At 43.6% G+C, this 16658-nt stretch overlaps 2 protein-coding genes across 2 annotated transcripts; one reads left to right on the top strand and one right to left on the bottom strand.

Annotated features, from left to right (window-relative positions):
• Window positions 1-50: 50 nt before the first annotated feature.
• On the bottom strand, window positions 51-13249 carry TCTN2 (tectonic family member 2). Its single transcript, XM_060691876.2, has 18 exons — window positions 12862-13249; window positions 11311-11415; window positions 10063-10136; window positions 9598-9802; window positions 8780-8880; window positions 7710-7906; window positions 6981-7104; window positions 6716-6848; window positions 5855-5920; window positions 5398-5502; window positions 4954-5031; window positions 3710-3790; window positions 3110-3221; window positions 2451-2554; window positions 1823-1976; window positions 933-1058; window positions 560-648; window positions 51-352 (listed from the first exon to the last, which is right to left on the bottom strand). The coding sequence occupies exons 1-18, from the start codon at window positions 12929-12931 to the stop codon at window positions 237-239; spliced, it is 2040 nt and encodes a 679-aa protein (XP_060547859.2). The 5' UTR covers window positions 12932-13249; the 3' UTR covers window positions 51-236.
• LOC132711924 (uncharacterized) lies at window positions 13138-16595 on the top strand. Its single transcript, XM_087880401.1, has 4 exons — window positions 13138-13215; window positions 14750-14814; window positions 15521-15817; window positions 16420-16595. The coding sequence occupies exons 2-4, from the start codon at window positions 14758-14760 to the stop codon at window positions 16549-16551; spliced, it is 486 nt and encodes a 161-aa protein (XP_087736527.1). The 5' UTR covers window positions 13138-13215; window positions 14750-14757; the 3' UTR covers window positions 16552-16595.
• The last annotated feature ends 63 nt before the right edge of the window (window positions 16596-16658 follow it).

Genomic DNA, 16658 nt, shown 5'->3' with positions numbered 1-16658 from the left:
TTGCATGGGCTCTCCCTTATTGCTTGTTTTTCTGAAAAACCACAACACAGTTTTAGTTTTGTCCATTATTTTATTTTCTCTCCCTCTCTCTCTCTGTCTTTTTTTCTCTCTCTCTTTTTAGGAAAATATATCTTGGGGGGGGGGTGGGGAAATGCACATTCCCCCTCTACTTTTTCCATAAAAGATGTGCATGATAAAAGCATTACAAAAAAATCTGTCGGTGACGCGGAGGTTTTTCAGGGCTTGTTCCACAGGCGGAAGATCCCATTCCAAGGACCGCTCAGCACCACTGCCAGGACGACGAAGAAAACCAGCACCAGGCCTTTGGCAAGGGTGTGAGAATAGGGCTCTCCTGAAAAGGGGTTGGAGACAAAGATTTAGAAACGGGACGATGCAATGAAGAGAGGGCGGAAGAATAGAATAGAATAGAATAGAATAGAATAGAATAGAATAGAATAGAATAGAATAGAATAGAATAGAATAGAACAGAACAGAACAGAACAGAACAGAACAGAATTCTTTATTGGCCAAGTGAAAGGCCAAATGGCCGTCTTTTTACCTGTGTAGTAGCGGGTCATGGGATAAAAAAGCTCAGGCCAACAGACGTCGTTCCTCCTGCAGTCGTACTCTGTGTAGTTAATTTGAAATCTGGAAAAGAATTTTTTAAAAGTTTGAAGGGCAAAGCTGTGCCAGGAAAGTGATCATCGCTTAAAGCGACAGAGAGTTTCTCTTAGGCAGGTGGTCCTGGATTTATGACCATCATTGGGACCGGAATTTCCATCGCCAAGCAAAGTGGTTGTTCTATTCTATTCTATTCTATTCTATTCTATTCTATTCTATTCTATTCTATTCTATTCTATTCTATTCTATTCTCCATTCCTATCCTGCATTCCTATTCCATCCCATTCCATTCGTCTGCATCCAAGGCTTACCTTGTCTTTGGCACTGGGGGCTGAGCAGGTACTTTAATAAACTGCACTGCAGCAGAGATGGGAAGGGAAGTCACGTTCTCTGGACAAACCAGGGCACAGGGAACGTGCCAAGTTATTGTTGAAAAACTGAAAGAGAGAAGTCTTTACTGGACATGGGAATTGCAGCTGCATTGCAGAAGGCCGTGCCCTGTCACCTATCTGATTTTCATCAACTTTCTAATGTGAAGAGAGCCATTTTTTTTTTAGCCTAGTAATATTATAAAAGAGGACAACTCTAATTCTTAATTTTAGCGCTCATTAGAGCAGAATTTTTTTTTCTAAGAAGCATCCTGAATGGCAGCAAAAATAAACAGCCATAATGCTAGACCTCAACTTGGGTGATATGGGCCAGTCGTGAAATCCAATTTTTTTTACTACCGGTTCTGTGGGCGTGGCTTGGTGGGTGTGGTGTGGCTTGGTGGGTGTGGCAGGGGAAGGATTCTGCAAAATCCCCATTCCCTCCCCACTCCTAGGGGAAGGATATTGCAAAATCTGAATTCCCGCACCCCGCAAGGGATTACGACCCCATAATCCCTTGCGGGGTGGAGTCTGGGCAACTGAATGGAGCTAGCGGACTGTTTTACTGGCCGGATGCCCTTCCTGTTGCCAATGTGGAGTTTTGTTCAGCTGATATATTCTCAGTGTGTCGAGAGTGAGAAATATCTGCCTCTACCTAGGACTCAACTCACAACCTCCTGATTGTGAGGCGAGAGCTCCACCTCTAGGCCACCACACCACTAAATAAATTAGAAGTATATGTGGAAAGAGAAATCTTTTCTTAAACGTGGAGGAAACCACCGAGGACCATGAAGAGATCCGAGTTTGGCAAATGCGAGTAAGATTGTACACACCTGATTTGCACCCCAAGTATCTCTTCTTCAGGGATTCCTTCTATTGCGCCCACATCAGCGGTGATGATCTGAATGTTCAGGTGGGCAGGAACATCAGGACAGATTCCTCTTAAGAGCCCCTCACTTGTGTTTGCACTGGAAGAGGCATTTAATCCTGTAAGCCGCAAAAATATATAGGCTGAGAAGGGTAACCAATCAAATGGCTCAGCAATTTATCCTTTTCTTTCAACGTTAAAAGAGAAAACATGAACAAACAAAGAGTTTTATGAAGACAGGATTGCTTCATTCACTTCACTTTCCTCAAAATAGTTCAACTGATTTACAATGCCAACGTCCAACTTTAAATTAATTTAGAAGTCCAATTATCTTTTATACCTGTGGTTCTCCTGTTAGCTAGACCAGGGGTCTCCAACCTTGGCAACTTTAAGACTTGTGGACTTCAACTCAAAGCTGGCTGAGGAATTCTGGGAGTTGAAGTCCACAAGTCTTAAAGTTGCCAAGGTTGGAGACCCCTGGTCTAGACCATGGTTTTCATAACAAACAAACAACAAAAAATAAAGAGGATCGTAATGCTTTTAAACACAAACTAAAAACCGTCAATTAACTGGCGGGTTCTAAATTGTCTTACGGATGACTTCCACCCAATCATCTGAGATGTTTTTACGGGCGTTGCCTCTTTTTCCAACGTGGCTCACTTGCACCAAGGAATTCAGTCTTGCAGCAACGTCCTCTCTGGAAAGGAACAGGCATGCGATGTATAAATGAAGTGTTCGTTTTGTTATATTGAAAAGAAAAAACACCAGGTTCCAGAAATCAATGTGGATTTCTTAAAGCTTCCTTTTATTTCAGTGTAAAATTAGAACGTCTTCCCTCTTTTAAAATTAAGAAGAAACGAATTCCATCCCAAACAGGGACGCGGTGGCTCAGTGGCTAAGACGCTGAGCTTGTCGATCAGAAAGGTCGGCAGTTCAGCAGTTCGAATCCCTAGCGCCGCGTAACGGGATGAGCTCCCGTGACTTGTCCCAGCTTCTGCCAACCTAGCAGTTCGAAAGCAGGTAAAAAATGCAAGTAGAAAAATAGGGACCACTTTTGGTGGGAAGGGAACAGCGTTCCAACAGTGCGCCTTTGGCATTGAGTCATGCCGGCCACATGACCACGGAAACATCTTCGGACAGTGCTGGCTCTTCGGCCTGGAAACGGAGATGAGCACCGCCCCCTAGAGTCAGGAACGACTAGTACATATGTGCGAGAGGAACCTTTACCTTTATTTTACTAATTTCATCTCACCTCAACTGCGTGCAGTTGTCTGCAAGGCTGACTTCCATAATGCATCCGGAAATGGAATTGAATCCAAACAAAAGAGGGGTCAGGTTTGCTGATGAACACAAGTTCTCGCCAACTAAGTAATGGAGATATATCTGGTTGAGAAATTGTTTTTTTCAAACTCCTATAGCGCTGTTCTAGTATTTAAACAGAAGGATCTAGAAATGGACTTTTTCTCTTCTCAAACATCAAACAAATCAAAGGGAAGTGACGAAGGTGCGACTAGAGTCCATCTTTCCTTGCGAATTAAGACTCTCTTAAGGAAAGATTTTTAAAATTAGACTTGATATTGTTTGCTGGAGCCTCTCACAGAAAAGCAAACCTACAAAATAATATTCATAATTTTTGTTCTTGAGGATAGGAACGCTATATTTGCCATGGGTAAAATAAGCACGGAATAAATTCGTAAATTTCATTCAGCCAAATACAACTCCAATCACTTTTACCCCCCTCTCCTGCACAGAAATATGAGCGAAGCCCCAAATGAACATTGCAGCGAGAAACCAACGTCTGATGTTGTTTTATTCCTCTTGCAATCATATAATGTTTGTTTAAAAAGATTACCGGGCTTCCAAAGTTTTAGGCTGGTAACAGGAGCCAACGAAGTCAGGTTGGTGGCTCTAACTGGCTTGCCAAGCTGGTAACCTAGGTAAAGAAAAGAAGATTTTGCAGGCTTTGAATGTATCCGGTAAGGTAATATTGCAGAATAAGAGAGATCGGTCTTGCTAGAGCTAACGGTCTCACAAATGCCAAATTTTATGCACACCATCCAGCAGTAGGTTTCACATGTTACTCCCTTTAATACAGTTCCTCATGTTGTGGTGACCCCCAACCATAAAATTATTCCTAAAACCATTGAAAATATGTGTTTTCGGATGGTCTTAGGCGACCCCTGTGAAAGGGTCATTCGACCCCCAAAGGGGTCCCAACCCACATGTTGAGAACCACTGCGCTACAAGTCCGAACCGGTTGAATACCACCTCTGACACCGTCCCTCGGAGCTGTAGAACTGGGTCTATCAGTAGTAGACAGGTAATCCTTGATTTACAACAGTTTATTTAGTGAACATTCAAAGGAGTGGTGAAATGTAAAATTGGTTACTACCGGTTCTGTGGGCCTGGGTTGGTGGGGGGGTAATGTGACTGGGTGGGCGTGGCCAACTTTTTTTTTTTAACTTTTAAAACCATTTTTTCTACAACCTCTTCGGCCAAAGAGGTTGTAAAAAAATGTGTTTAAAAGCCTCTGACGATCCCAGCTGAGTTGCCTGATCGTCAGAGGCTTTTTTTTCTTTTAAAAACATTTTTTCAGCCAAAGAGGTTATAGAAAAAATGCTTTTAAAAGTTTTTAAAAAAAGCCTCTGATGATCACGCGGCTCAGCTGGGCATGGGGAGGGGGGCAGGGATTTTTGCTACCGGTTCTTTGAACCACCCGCTGCCACCGCTACTGGATCAGGTGATCCAGTCCGAACCGGGAGCATTTCACCCCTGATTCAAAGTTACAATGGCACTGAAAAAAAGTGACTTATGACCAGTTTTTCACACTTATGGCCATTGCAGTTCTAGAACGGGTCAAGCTAGTAAGCAGCCCACACTCTTTTCCTCAAAGAAACTCTTTGGCTGCGTGTCAACGGAAGAGGTGGGTTTCTCGGGTGTCACCCAAACCATCAGAGGTCAGCTAAATAGTCCAGCTCCCAAATGCCACCGATTCCCCAACAAATTACATGATCAAAAATAAACCGAAATATCAGCACCTGCTGACCATCAATCTGCCACTGAGGGTCTTCTGCACCCCAAAGTCACATCACCCACCTGGGTTCCCCGAGAATTCTTCCATGCTTGTAGCGTCGGCGCTCACAAACGTGAGTGTGAATTTCTGTGTTATCATTTCTAGCGAAGACAAAATGGGAAACAGACAAATGTAAACTGGAGAGGCATACATACACACATACCCCGAGGGGTGTTAGGGGTATCTTACCCCCCACAGTATTTTTTTCCAGAAAGTAAGTCATCTATGTACCAAGTTTGGTTGAAATTGCTCGAGGCATTTCAGAGTTATGCTGGAACATACACACATACACACACAGAAAGCCATTTTTAGATATGTATTGAAGAAGGCAAGGATGCTTTAGAGCCAATGAAAGAAAACAACAGCTAGGACAACTGATTCCAAATCACACAAGTAATCTTTTGTTTGCTGAAAAGTAAGTATTGTTAAAAATAAAAACTGGACTAAGAGAACTATAAAAAAACTACCTTCTGGACACATTCCTCCATAAAGGACTTTGATCTTCAGTTCTTTTATTCTTTTGCCTTCCCATACGACGATGTAATCTTCAGCAAAGGTCACATTTCTGCATTCTGAACACAGGAAAGCTCTCGTATAGGTTATAGGTCCATGATGGCTAACCTGTGGCACGCAGAGCCTTCTCTGTGGGCATGCGTACCATTGCCAGCTGGTCTTCATGCGCGCTGGAGCATCAGAAGCCTGAAGACCAGCTCGCTGGTGTGCATGCGTGCGCCAGCCAGCTGGTCTTCAGATTTCTGGCACTCCGACGCACACATACACACACACACATTCCAGTTTGGGCACTCGCTGCCGAAAAGGTTCGCCATCACTGTTATAGGTCATATATGTGCAGTTTTTTCATTAAACCTTTTCAAAAGACAGGTTATAACTACGTATAAAAAAACTCGCTCAACGCATATTTACCTTTCCCAGCACAAGGGAGTGAGGCAGAACTCCTGTCTTCGTAGGTCACTTCTGGTTTGATGCTATCTGGAAAGGAAAAAAGGGATTAGCGGCAAAACTATGATGGAAGATCTAATGCAGGCTGTCCTCGACTTACGGCTGCAGTTGAGCCCCAAATTTCTGCTGTTAAGAGAGACATTTGTTAGGTGAGTTTTGCACCATTTTACGACCTTTCTTGCCCCATTTGTTAAGGGAATCCCTGCTGTTGTTAAGTTAGTAACACGGTTGTTAGGTGAATCTGGCTTCCCCCATTGAATTTTGCTTGTGAGAAGGTCGCAAAAGGGGATCGCATGATTTGAGGTCACTGCCACTATCATCAATATGAGTTGGTTGCCAAGCCTCAGAATTTTGATCACGTGACCATGGGCTGCTGTAATGGTTGTAAGTGTGAAAAATGGTCATAAGTCACTTTTTACAATGCCGCTAAACAAACTATTGTAAGTCAAGAACTCCCTGTATTAACACATTTGTTGGCATTTGTCTTATTTTGGCAAAGGGGAACCACAACAGCAGTCATGTGGCGGGCATGACTCAACGTCAAAGGCGCATGGAACAGTTCCCTTCCCACCAAAGGGGGTCCCTATTTTTCTACTTGCATTTTTTACCTGCTTTCGAACTGCTAGGTTGGCAGAAGCTGGGACAAGTCACGGGAGCTCACCCCATTACGCAGCACTAGGGATTCGAACCGTCAAACTTTCTGATCAACAAGCTCAGCATTTTAGCCACTGAGCCACCACGTCCCACAAAGCAGAATTAGGCACTTGCATTAAAAAAAAAATTGCAAGACCACAGATCTCTAACTGGCAATCAAAACCGCTGTACCTCCATCACCGCCGTTTATCGCGATCTTTGACATGAGGCTCTCTGCTTCCTTGCATGTAGCCGTACATTTGGCTTCAATATTCCGAAGGAAGGAAACGGGAGCATTTCTCGCACAGCTGCCAGCTATGAATGGCTGGATGACACGAGAAGAATAGGATATCCGGTTTATTTTTGTGTCATTCCCCCTTTCCCCAATCGGGGGGGGGGGGGGGGGGGGGGAAACCATCTTTAATGTACAAAAAAGAAACCAGAGAGTTTTCTTTACCTGTGGAACTGTAAAATAGTCATTCTGAACAGTCAGGATGGGATCTCCTTGCTTGTAACCGTTTGAAAGCTTTCCTGGGGTGGTTTGCAATGGAAGCTTAAAGGAAGACACCCGGGATGAAGAACTGCAAATAAATGTTATCAATCTATAATCTGTACAATAGAAGATGTGGGGATTCCCAGCCTTGCCCCACCAAGGAGACAGACACAATGCAAACTGAACTGAAATCTAAATATTTTGCTGTCATTTTCGGGAGTCACCGTCTAAAAACCACGGTTGTCCCCTCCCCAAATTAAAACCAGGTGCTACACATTCATTTTGACCTCACCAACATCACTGCCTTGGGGGAAAGATAGACACAAGAAGAACTCTTTGCCTCACACTTACAGAGACAGGAATATAAAATATATATAAAATATAAATGCGTATATAAAGGGCAAATCACTAATACAACTAACTGCTCTGCAAGGTGAAATCATAGGACAGTAATTATTCAGGCCAAACACACATCCTATAGCCATGTTTCTCGACCTTGACTGCTTGACGACGGGTGGACCACAGCTCCTAGAATTCCCTAGCCAGCACGGGGAATTCTGGGAGTTGAAGTCCACTCCTCTTCAAGCAGCCGAGGTTGAGAAATCACTGTCCTATAGAAATAGATGGCCTGCTTATCTAATGCTGGTTTCACAACTCCACACTGCTAAACCTCTGAGGAGTTTCCATACTTACGTAGAACCATCATAGAAGTATCCAAGGAAAGGAGAATTATTAAGGGAAGACTGCACACATAGGAAGGGAAACCAGTCAGGGGCCAAGATTCCAGATTTGACAGAGCAGAGCTGGTCAAAAGGGGGATTGACGTCTCCGCCAAACACCCCTTCAAAACAGGAGCCCTCAAAAAGCTGCTTCATCTCTGGGGTACAATCCTAGGGAGAGAAGCAGAGCTGGGATCAGCCTGATGCCATTCTAGTATGACTGAGTAGCTTCACAGACAAATCTTAAGGGAAAAGACTGTCGATTAACACTGCCTATGTCAACCTTGGCAACTTTAAGACTTGTGGACTTCAACTCCCAGAATTCCTCAGCCAGCTTTAGTGAAGCTTTGCTGGCTGAGGAATTCTGGGAGTTGAAGTCCACAAGTCTTAAAGTTGCCAAGGTTGGAGACCCCTGGTCTATATGACATGCAGAAGATTCTCAATTCAATCTCAGCCTCTGAGAACTGAGAGGAGGGTTAAAGGAATACTTTTGCTAGTCTCAGCAGCTCCTGCTAGGCCATAAAAACGTTGAGCTAGGTATAAGGACATTTTTTAAGGTTATTGCCTCATAAGAGTCAGGGGTAATGTGGGAGGAGGCCTTTGAACAGAATACAGAATAAGAGAACTGGAAGGGACCTTGGAGGTCTTCTAGTCCAACCCCGTTCAAGCAGGAGACCCTACACCCCTTCAGACAAACGGTTATCCAATCTCTTCTTAAAAGCCTCCAGTGTTGGAACACCCACAATATTTGGAGGCAAACCATCTACTGATTCATTGTTCTCACTTTCAGTAAATTTCTCCTTATTTCTAGATTGGATCTCTCCTTGGTTAGTTTCCATCCATTACTCCTAATCCAGAAAGTTCATCCCATCTTTTTCCATCGAAGAGCTTTTTTCGTGAAATCTATTATTAAATCGTTTGGTTCAAAAAGCATCTCAAAGAACTAATTGCAGTTAAAGAAGTGGGCCAAAGTTTCAGAAATGTCAGCTTTCTTGGGTGAGGTTTAGAATGAAGGGTTATAGAAATTAAAGGCAGAATTGGTACCTCATCACAACAGCACTGAATATCACAAGCTCCTGCCGTGAGGTTGCAAGGACAGGAGCCCAACGGGTGAAACACTTGATTGGGGATCATCGTTGCGTTCTCTATTAAAGAAGAAAAAAGTGAAAACTGGTGAGTTAAGTTCAAGAGATGCCTTTTCCTTTCAACACCTTCTTTCTCCTCAACAATTAAAGCCTCCTTATGCATGCAAAATAAGTGTGCAAAACCACATTTTGCTGACTGGCTGCATACATTATGCTGAAAACATCTAAAGGTCAACATGACTTTCGAGATGAATAAAGTGCAGATAATCTCAATCACCTCATTCACTGGAAGCTTACTGATTTCTAAACTTGTTTTACAGTCCAGCTGAAATTTCTGAGCTGGGCAGCCTTATAATTCAATTATAATGTGGGTCCTTGGTTATCTCTGAGCTTGATCGTTTTCTTGCAGATGTTTCATTACCAAGCTAAGTATCATCATCAGTGCAAAGGGAGTAGGATTTGCTCCCTTACTAACACTGATGATGTGACCTGGTTTGGTAATCAAATGTCTGCAAGGAAGCCACCAAACTCAAGAGATCACCAAGGACCCCATATTTTAGCCCTGAGTGACAAATATCCTCTTCTATCAGATTGATTATATAAACTCGTGCTTCTCTTTCACTCATGCAAGACACCATTTTTGGAAGAATATCATTTTTGAAAAATGTCACTGGAGCAAGACGTTGCAACCAAAGCTGAAATAATCGCAACTTATCCAGATCCTAGCTGTAGTGTGAGACCGTGAAAGTCAGCATACAGCCAGAAGGAATGAAATACCTTCTATTTTTCCTGTTAGGTTTCCTGAAGATGTATTAGCATATATTTCCGCTTGGATTAACAACCGGGCCATGACCTTTGTCCCTTGACATGCTGAGACCTGCAAACTTTGAAGCACGCACAGGGCCTCCACGCAGCAATCGGTGGCATTTGAGACACACAGTTGCAGGTGCCTGGTCAAGGAGACCGTCACCTTGGAAACGTTCTGAAATGCAAAATATGTCAGTTGGCAATTAACCGAGAGAGATTTATGAATTACAACGTAACTATGAATATTAAGCCCACATCAGGGATAAAACAGCAATATTTTATTTGGGTCTCTATTTACTACAATTGTTAAAAAATGCCAAAGGGAGGGAATCTAGGTCAAGAATTTATGGAAAGAGATTCGCAGGAGATACTTAAGAAGCTGATCTAAGATCTTTTGCTGGCCAAGTTAAGAGGAGAATCACTTTTTCTACTCACCCCTTGATGTGTGACTTGCAAGCTCCAGTCATCTGTTCGGTTTCTACCACTACAGTCTGAAAGGGGCAACAATCCTAGAAGAGAACAGAGAACATTACCATATGCAATGAGCAAGGACATACATTCAATTTCACAGCTACTAAGATTGTTGGACGAGCAGGTACAAAAATAGCCAGGGAAATGACTGAAACCTGGGAAACGGGGCCCCTTGTCAGTCAACAGGAGGGCTGATTTGCCACCAGCTTATCAAATACTCAGGAGCCAAAGACTTGGCAGCACAAGGAAATAACAGCCAACAACTTAATAGTCATCAACACTCAAATCAGCAACTAAAAAGCAACACCCAACCAGACACCACATAAATATGATGCATAGAATAGCCCAAAGCATACATTCTGGTGAGAGAAGTTCCCTGAAGATGGGCTCCAGCTTGAGTCTGAAAGCTCAGAAGACTAAGCCTCTAGTCCCAATGACCGACCCAGATTGGATTATGCATTATCATATACTGTATTTTTCGGACTATAAAATGCACCTAGCTGTTGGGGAGGAAAACAAGAAAAAAAAATCTGCCTCTGCCTCCCAGCATCCATCATTGGTTCACCGCAGCCCAGTGGTGAAATCCAAATTTTTTTTACTACTGGTTCTGTGGGCGTGGCTTGGTGGGAGTGGTGTGGCTTGGTGGGAATGGTGAGTGTGGCAGGGGAAGGATACTGCAAAATCTCCATTCCCACCCTACTCTGGGGCCAGCCAGAGGTGGTATTTGCTGGTTCTCCAAACTACTCAAAATTTCCGCTACCGGTTCTTCAGAACCTGTCAGAACCTGCTGGATTTCACCCCTGCTGCAGCCTGTTCACCGCCGTGGCCCATTCACTGCTGCCACAGCCTGTTCGCCGCAGCCCATTCAGCACTGCACATTCGGCACCGCCAACCATTTGCCACCGCGACCTGTTTGCCACCGCTGCTGTGGCCTGTTCTAGAACAACTGATCAGTGCCACACCAACCCCCCTCTTCCCCCCGCTGCAATATTCGCTGTATAAAACACATTGACATTTCCATCCATGGGGGGGGGGGGGAGTGTGTCTTATACTCCGAAAAATACGGTATATTATCATCTCTCAAGGATCATTCCCGCTAGGAAGAGTAAGGTTAATTCATTTTCCAAAAGAGAAAACAATTTCTTCTCCATGCTCTTTGGAGTCCCAGAGCTTCCTGAGGTCGCCCCAAAAATGGTTTTGAAGGATGCTTACCCGTTTCATCATCTGCCACAGCGAGAGAGAACGTATCTACACGGCTGTTGGTCAAAGAAGCTGTGACCACAGTCCCGGACATGTGGATGAACGAAGGTTGGAAATCTAAACAGGGAAATCGGTATCATTTTTTGAGACATATTGGTATCACTCATTAAATCTTGGCAAAACCTTTTCTCCCTAAAGTGTCAATTTCTTCATCATTTCATTTCACCATCAGTAAACGTTAGGGAAATCTAGGGCGCCATAGGAGATTTTGGAGATTGTGTTTTTGTGTCATCATTCAGAGTTACAAAAATGAAGTTAAAAGAGGTGAGTTGCTAACACCAATGTTTTTGAGCACACCGAACTGGTTGCAATTTACTGAAGGCTTTGGATGTTGTTAATGCAGGACAGCCTGAACAAAATCCAATCAAGGGACATTAAAAAATAAAGCACTATTTCACAAACTCTCTTAGCTATGTTCCCTAAGAGACTTAGCCACGATGACACAAGCTAAACTTTGTCAGTGTGTGTATACGAGGGGATTTCCACCTTTCAGCATGTTTATTATACCAACTCAGCCCGCAGCTCAGAAAATTGCGTATTGTACATATCCTGAACATGGGTTCATTCAGATCATGTGAACATGACTATGAAGGGATAGAGGGAGGGAGGGAAGGAAGGGAGATAGGTTGGGAAAAAAGAAGGAAGGGAAATGAGAGGGCAGAAAGGAAGGAAAGGAGATGGGATGGAGGGAGGGAGGGATGGAGGAAGGAAGGAAGGAAGAATAATGATAGGTTGGAAGAAAGATGGAAGGGAGGAAGGAAGGAAGGAAGATGAGGAAGGGAGGAAAAGAAGATGAGAAAGGAAGGAAAAAGATAGGTTGGAAGAAAGGAAGGAAAGAGGTTAGAAGTAGGAAGGAAGGAAGATGAGGGAGGAAGGAAGGAAGGGAAAGAAGATGAGGAGGGAGGGAAGAAAAGAAGATGAGGAAGGAAGGAAAAAGATAGGTTGGAAGAAAGGAAGGAAGGAAAGAGGTTAGAAGTAGGAAGGAAGGAAGATGAGTGAGGAAGGAAGAGAAGATGAGGAAGGAAAAAGATAGGTTGGAAGAAAGAAGGAAGGAAAGAGGTTAGAAGAAGGAAGGAAGGAAAAAGATTGGAAGGAAGGAAGGAAAGAGGTTAGAAGGAAGGAAGGAAGATGAGGAAGGGAGGAAGAGAAGATGAGGAAGGAAGGAAAAAGATTGGAAGAAAGGAAGGAAAGAGGTTAGAAGAAGGAAGGAAAGATGGAAGGAAGGAAGATGAGGGAGGGAGGATGGAAAGAAGATGGAAGGGATGGAAGAAAGAAGAGGAGGAGGAGGAAAAGAAAATGAATGGGAAAGAGGAAAGCAAAGGCGGGAGGAAGGACAGAGGAGGAAGGGAGGAAGATATTTCATGGCTGCGAGGCAAGCAGAACTAAACCACAAAGACATGAAACTGGCATAAAGCGGCACCTGTTGGATTTCTGCCTGCCCATCGCTGATCAAGCCCACCTCACCCCCACCCCCCACCCCCTTTGAACCTTCCCCTCACCCACCCTGCTCCCCATCCTGGGCCCAGGCCCGAAACAGCCACAGCAGCCCCCAAAGGATCCCCCGGAGGCTCATGGCGAGGCTAAGACGGGCCACTCGGGGCCTCAGGATCGCCTCTCGCCTCAGCCGCCGCCATCTTGCCCGCCGCCTTCCTCGGTTGCTATGGAGACGGCCGGGAGGAACCAGGTCGTCTCTGAGGGAGCGCCAAAAGGGGTTAAAAAAAAAAAGACTGAAATCTCCCGTTGCGTTGCGAGTGGAAGCTAAGGAAAGAGGGAAAAAATGCGCGTCTGTGGTAAAAGTGGTAGAAAACAACACAAGAGGCCCTTTCTTGTTACTGCCCTCCCCCCACTGTGGGAATGGTATGTTCCTCACTCGGGTTGCCCTACAACCCCCATCGTTCCTTTCGCAGACGCTCCCGCCTAGAAACGGCCGATTTTCGCCCCTGAGAATTCTGGGAGTTGAAGTCCACATGGCTTCAAGGAGCCAAGGTGGAGTAACCCTGCTTCAGATAGACAGGATGACAGTTCCCATCAGCCACAGCAGTGAAAATTGATTTTTTTTAAACTCCAACTCACCATCTATATTTCCTCCTTTCCCAGTCGCTCTTGCTGCTTAAAAATGAATCCACCCTCTTCATTTTTTGTGTAAAGGACGTTGATAATACTAAAAAAACACGTCCCCAAAATCATTTAAAACTTATTTTATTCATTTATTTCAATTCATGCCTATCTCAGTGTATAAGTGGTGAAAAGCCATTGAAACATAAAAAAAAAAAAAAATAGCAATAACAGCCCCCAAATAGCAGCTGAGCAAACAGATTTGCTCATAAGTAACTCCCAGGAGGTAACATAAAATGCAAAATAAGGATAGAATAATTTACATTTCTCTAGGAGATACGCATTCAGTTCTGGATTTCTGATCGCATCATTGAAATTGCTGTGTCTACTGTCACAGGCCAAAGCACAGCTGGAATGCCTTGCAAACCTTTATTTATTTGTGTTGGTCTAAATCTCCGCGTAACCATGGAATAAAATCACAGCCGAATACAGAAACTCATCCCTGGCATAGCCAATTCAAGACAATAGAGAGAAAATACTTTCTGTGCCGTGATAGTAATAATGGTGCTAAAAACAATTCATGTACAGCACAGCTGCAGGTATAACTGAATACTTGGGATGCAAAAATCAACAAAGAAGAAGAAAAAAAAACTGAACAGTTTGTCATCAAAATGGAAGACCAGGCTGAAAAAATAAGATTGGCAAACTGAGATCAGATGCAAGTAAGCTGGAACAGATGAAAGGAAGAAAAAAAATGGAAGAACCAAAAGATTAAAGAAGACCTCATTAAAAAAAAAAAAAAACCTTAAAAACAAGGAAGTGCCAAAAATAATAAATGCAACCAATAACAGCTAAAGCTAAGAAAATTAGCAGATGTGAAGCTCAAATTGCAAATTTTGAGCAGAATGCCCAGTGCTAAACACACTCGGGGTGTTAAGTAAACAAGATGAAAATAAAAAATGGACATCTTTGGAGCTTTGTTGTAAAAAAAATTAAGGGTCACTAGTCTGAGGCCCTTAGTCAATGTTTAGCTGATGCCCAGCGTGTGGGAATTAATCCATCCGCCTTCAAGCGATAAACCAGGATATCCTTTTTCCCTGGGTGCCTTATTGAAAGCAAGCTCTTTTGCCATCTGCCAGTAGATCACTCCGAGCCCAGACACTTCAAAAGAGAAGCATCTACCATATTTTCTACCCCGTTCCAAGATTTTTAGCACCTTTGTACGGCTGTTGGTGACTCAATTAACACTGAGCAAACATGGCCATTGGCGGCGATCCCAAAATCTCTTTGATGTTTTTATATAAGAATGATTCTTTCTACTCGCTTTGCCTTGCAGATTTCTTGATGGCCCCTCAGCAAGTGAAGAATAGGATTATCAAAGAACAGAAGGAGTTAGCCACGGTAAGGCGACCCATTTTCACTGCCGGGGAATTTTCACCAACCGTCGGGAGTTTTAAAGATTCAGCCTGCCACTTAAATGTGAAATATCAACTTTATTATGTCTTTATTCTATTTGTAGACCAGAGGTCAGCTTCAAGAGCTTGAATAATACATATTTTATCCTCCCAGCCGTGCTAGGCTTGGGATGAGAAAAAGTAAGTCAAGGCAATGGTGAAATGGAGACATAAATTTGGGTCTGGCCATTTGTAGTCCTCTGCTCGAACCTGTGTGCCACACACTGGCTAGCTGGTGGGAACAGATTTGAGGCTGGCAAAATTTAATAGTTTTCAACAACCAGAGATATACCAGCAACAGCGGACAAAACATGGTGACTCCGAAATTGGTGGTTGTCTATTTACGCCATGTTAAATGTCCCGCTTTTTCTCTACAGCCATGTTTCTCAACCTTCGGGACTTTAAGAAGTGTGGACTTCAACTCCCAGAATTCTTCAACCAGCCCTGGCTGGAGAATTCTGGGAGCTGAAGTCCACACTTCTTAAAAGTTTCCAAGGTTGAGAAACACTGATCTACAGGATCTGCCACCTCTTTGATTCTTGATGTCTAGACCATGACAGTCAACATTTCCTTTTACCTGAAGCAGGAAGCATCTCCTGGTTTGATGGTACTCCCTCTTGCAATTCTCCCTCTCTCCTTTCCTTCTTCCACAGATGCTAAAGAAGCTGGAACAGCAGAAACGTAGCCGCCTGCGAGAACTTGAGGAGGAGAAAAGACAGTTTTGCTTGCTTATGGTCAAGAAATTAGCACCCAGGGCCAAGAGAGGATCGTCCATGGTCACAGAAAGAGATTCCAGGAGATCGCCGTCTAGTGTTCCGCCTTCTCCTCTGCGATCGAGTGAAAGCAGCTGGAGGAATCTAGATCCCGGGATGCGTGCGAGATCAGACACGGCCTTCTTCACCACGGCTGGCCGAAGGCTCCCCACATCCAGTTCTCCAAAATTAGCCCAAGTAAGTTTTAACTTTGGAAATCAGAGGAGTTTTAAAAGGTTACCGTTTTTTAAAAAGTAAGGCTCGGTTCATCCGTTGCACTCAATCATGACTTTGCTTGTTGGTTTGGCATTGGTGTTTGTGACGCCACCAATTGTGGTGTATAAACCGCGCTTTACAATTCAGTGTGCTACGTAGTTTATTCAGTAGGCCATCTAGTATTGACAGAAACCGTGGAACAATAAGAGATGTTGGGTTCATATAACACATGAAGATCAAACTCAACCAGCTATACAGCTACCAGTAGCTACTATATTTGTTTAGCGACAAGAAGTTACAAGGAGACTGAAAAAAATGATTTACAATCTGTCCTTCCACTTACAGCCATTGGAGCGTCCCCATGATTAAAATTCAGGCACTTAGCAACTGGTCCTTAAGACAGTTGCAGTGTCCTGGGGTCGCGTGATTGCAAATGTGGTTTATTTTTTTAAGTTTTGGAGTGGGGAAATAATGTAGCACATTTGAGCACAGCCCATTCAACCCAATGTGCAATTTAGAAAACAGCAAACTCAAGAAATCAGATTGGATAATATTGTGTGAATTGTGGTCTTCTTAACCAACAGACCCCCAGATGTTCTTGGCCAGATGTTCTACCAACCCACGGATACAAATCTCCGCAAAGCAAGAATTTGCAGTCAAGAACCAAGAAGCTGCCCGCCTCTCCTGGGCCACACAAGACTGCAGAAAGGAATTAACATTTGAAATTGAAAAATAATGAATTAACTACTTACAAAACCAATTTGAGTGATTCAAACTCTTTTTTTGTGGCGTTTATGAATACTACGAACTTAACATAGAATCA

Source organism: Pantherophis guttatus, chromosome 17 (genome assembly GCF_059756535.1).
Source record: "Pantherophis guttatus breed Tessera chromosome 17, ASM5975653v1, whole genome shotgun sequence".
Classification (NCBI taxonomy): Eukaryota; Metazoa; Chordata; class Lepidosauria; order Squamata; family Colubridae; genus Pantherophis; species Pantherophis guttatus.
Note: the sequence above shows the minus strand (reverse complement) of the source record. Positions and strands in the feature narration are given on the sequence as shown.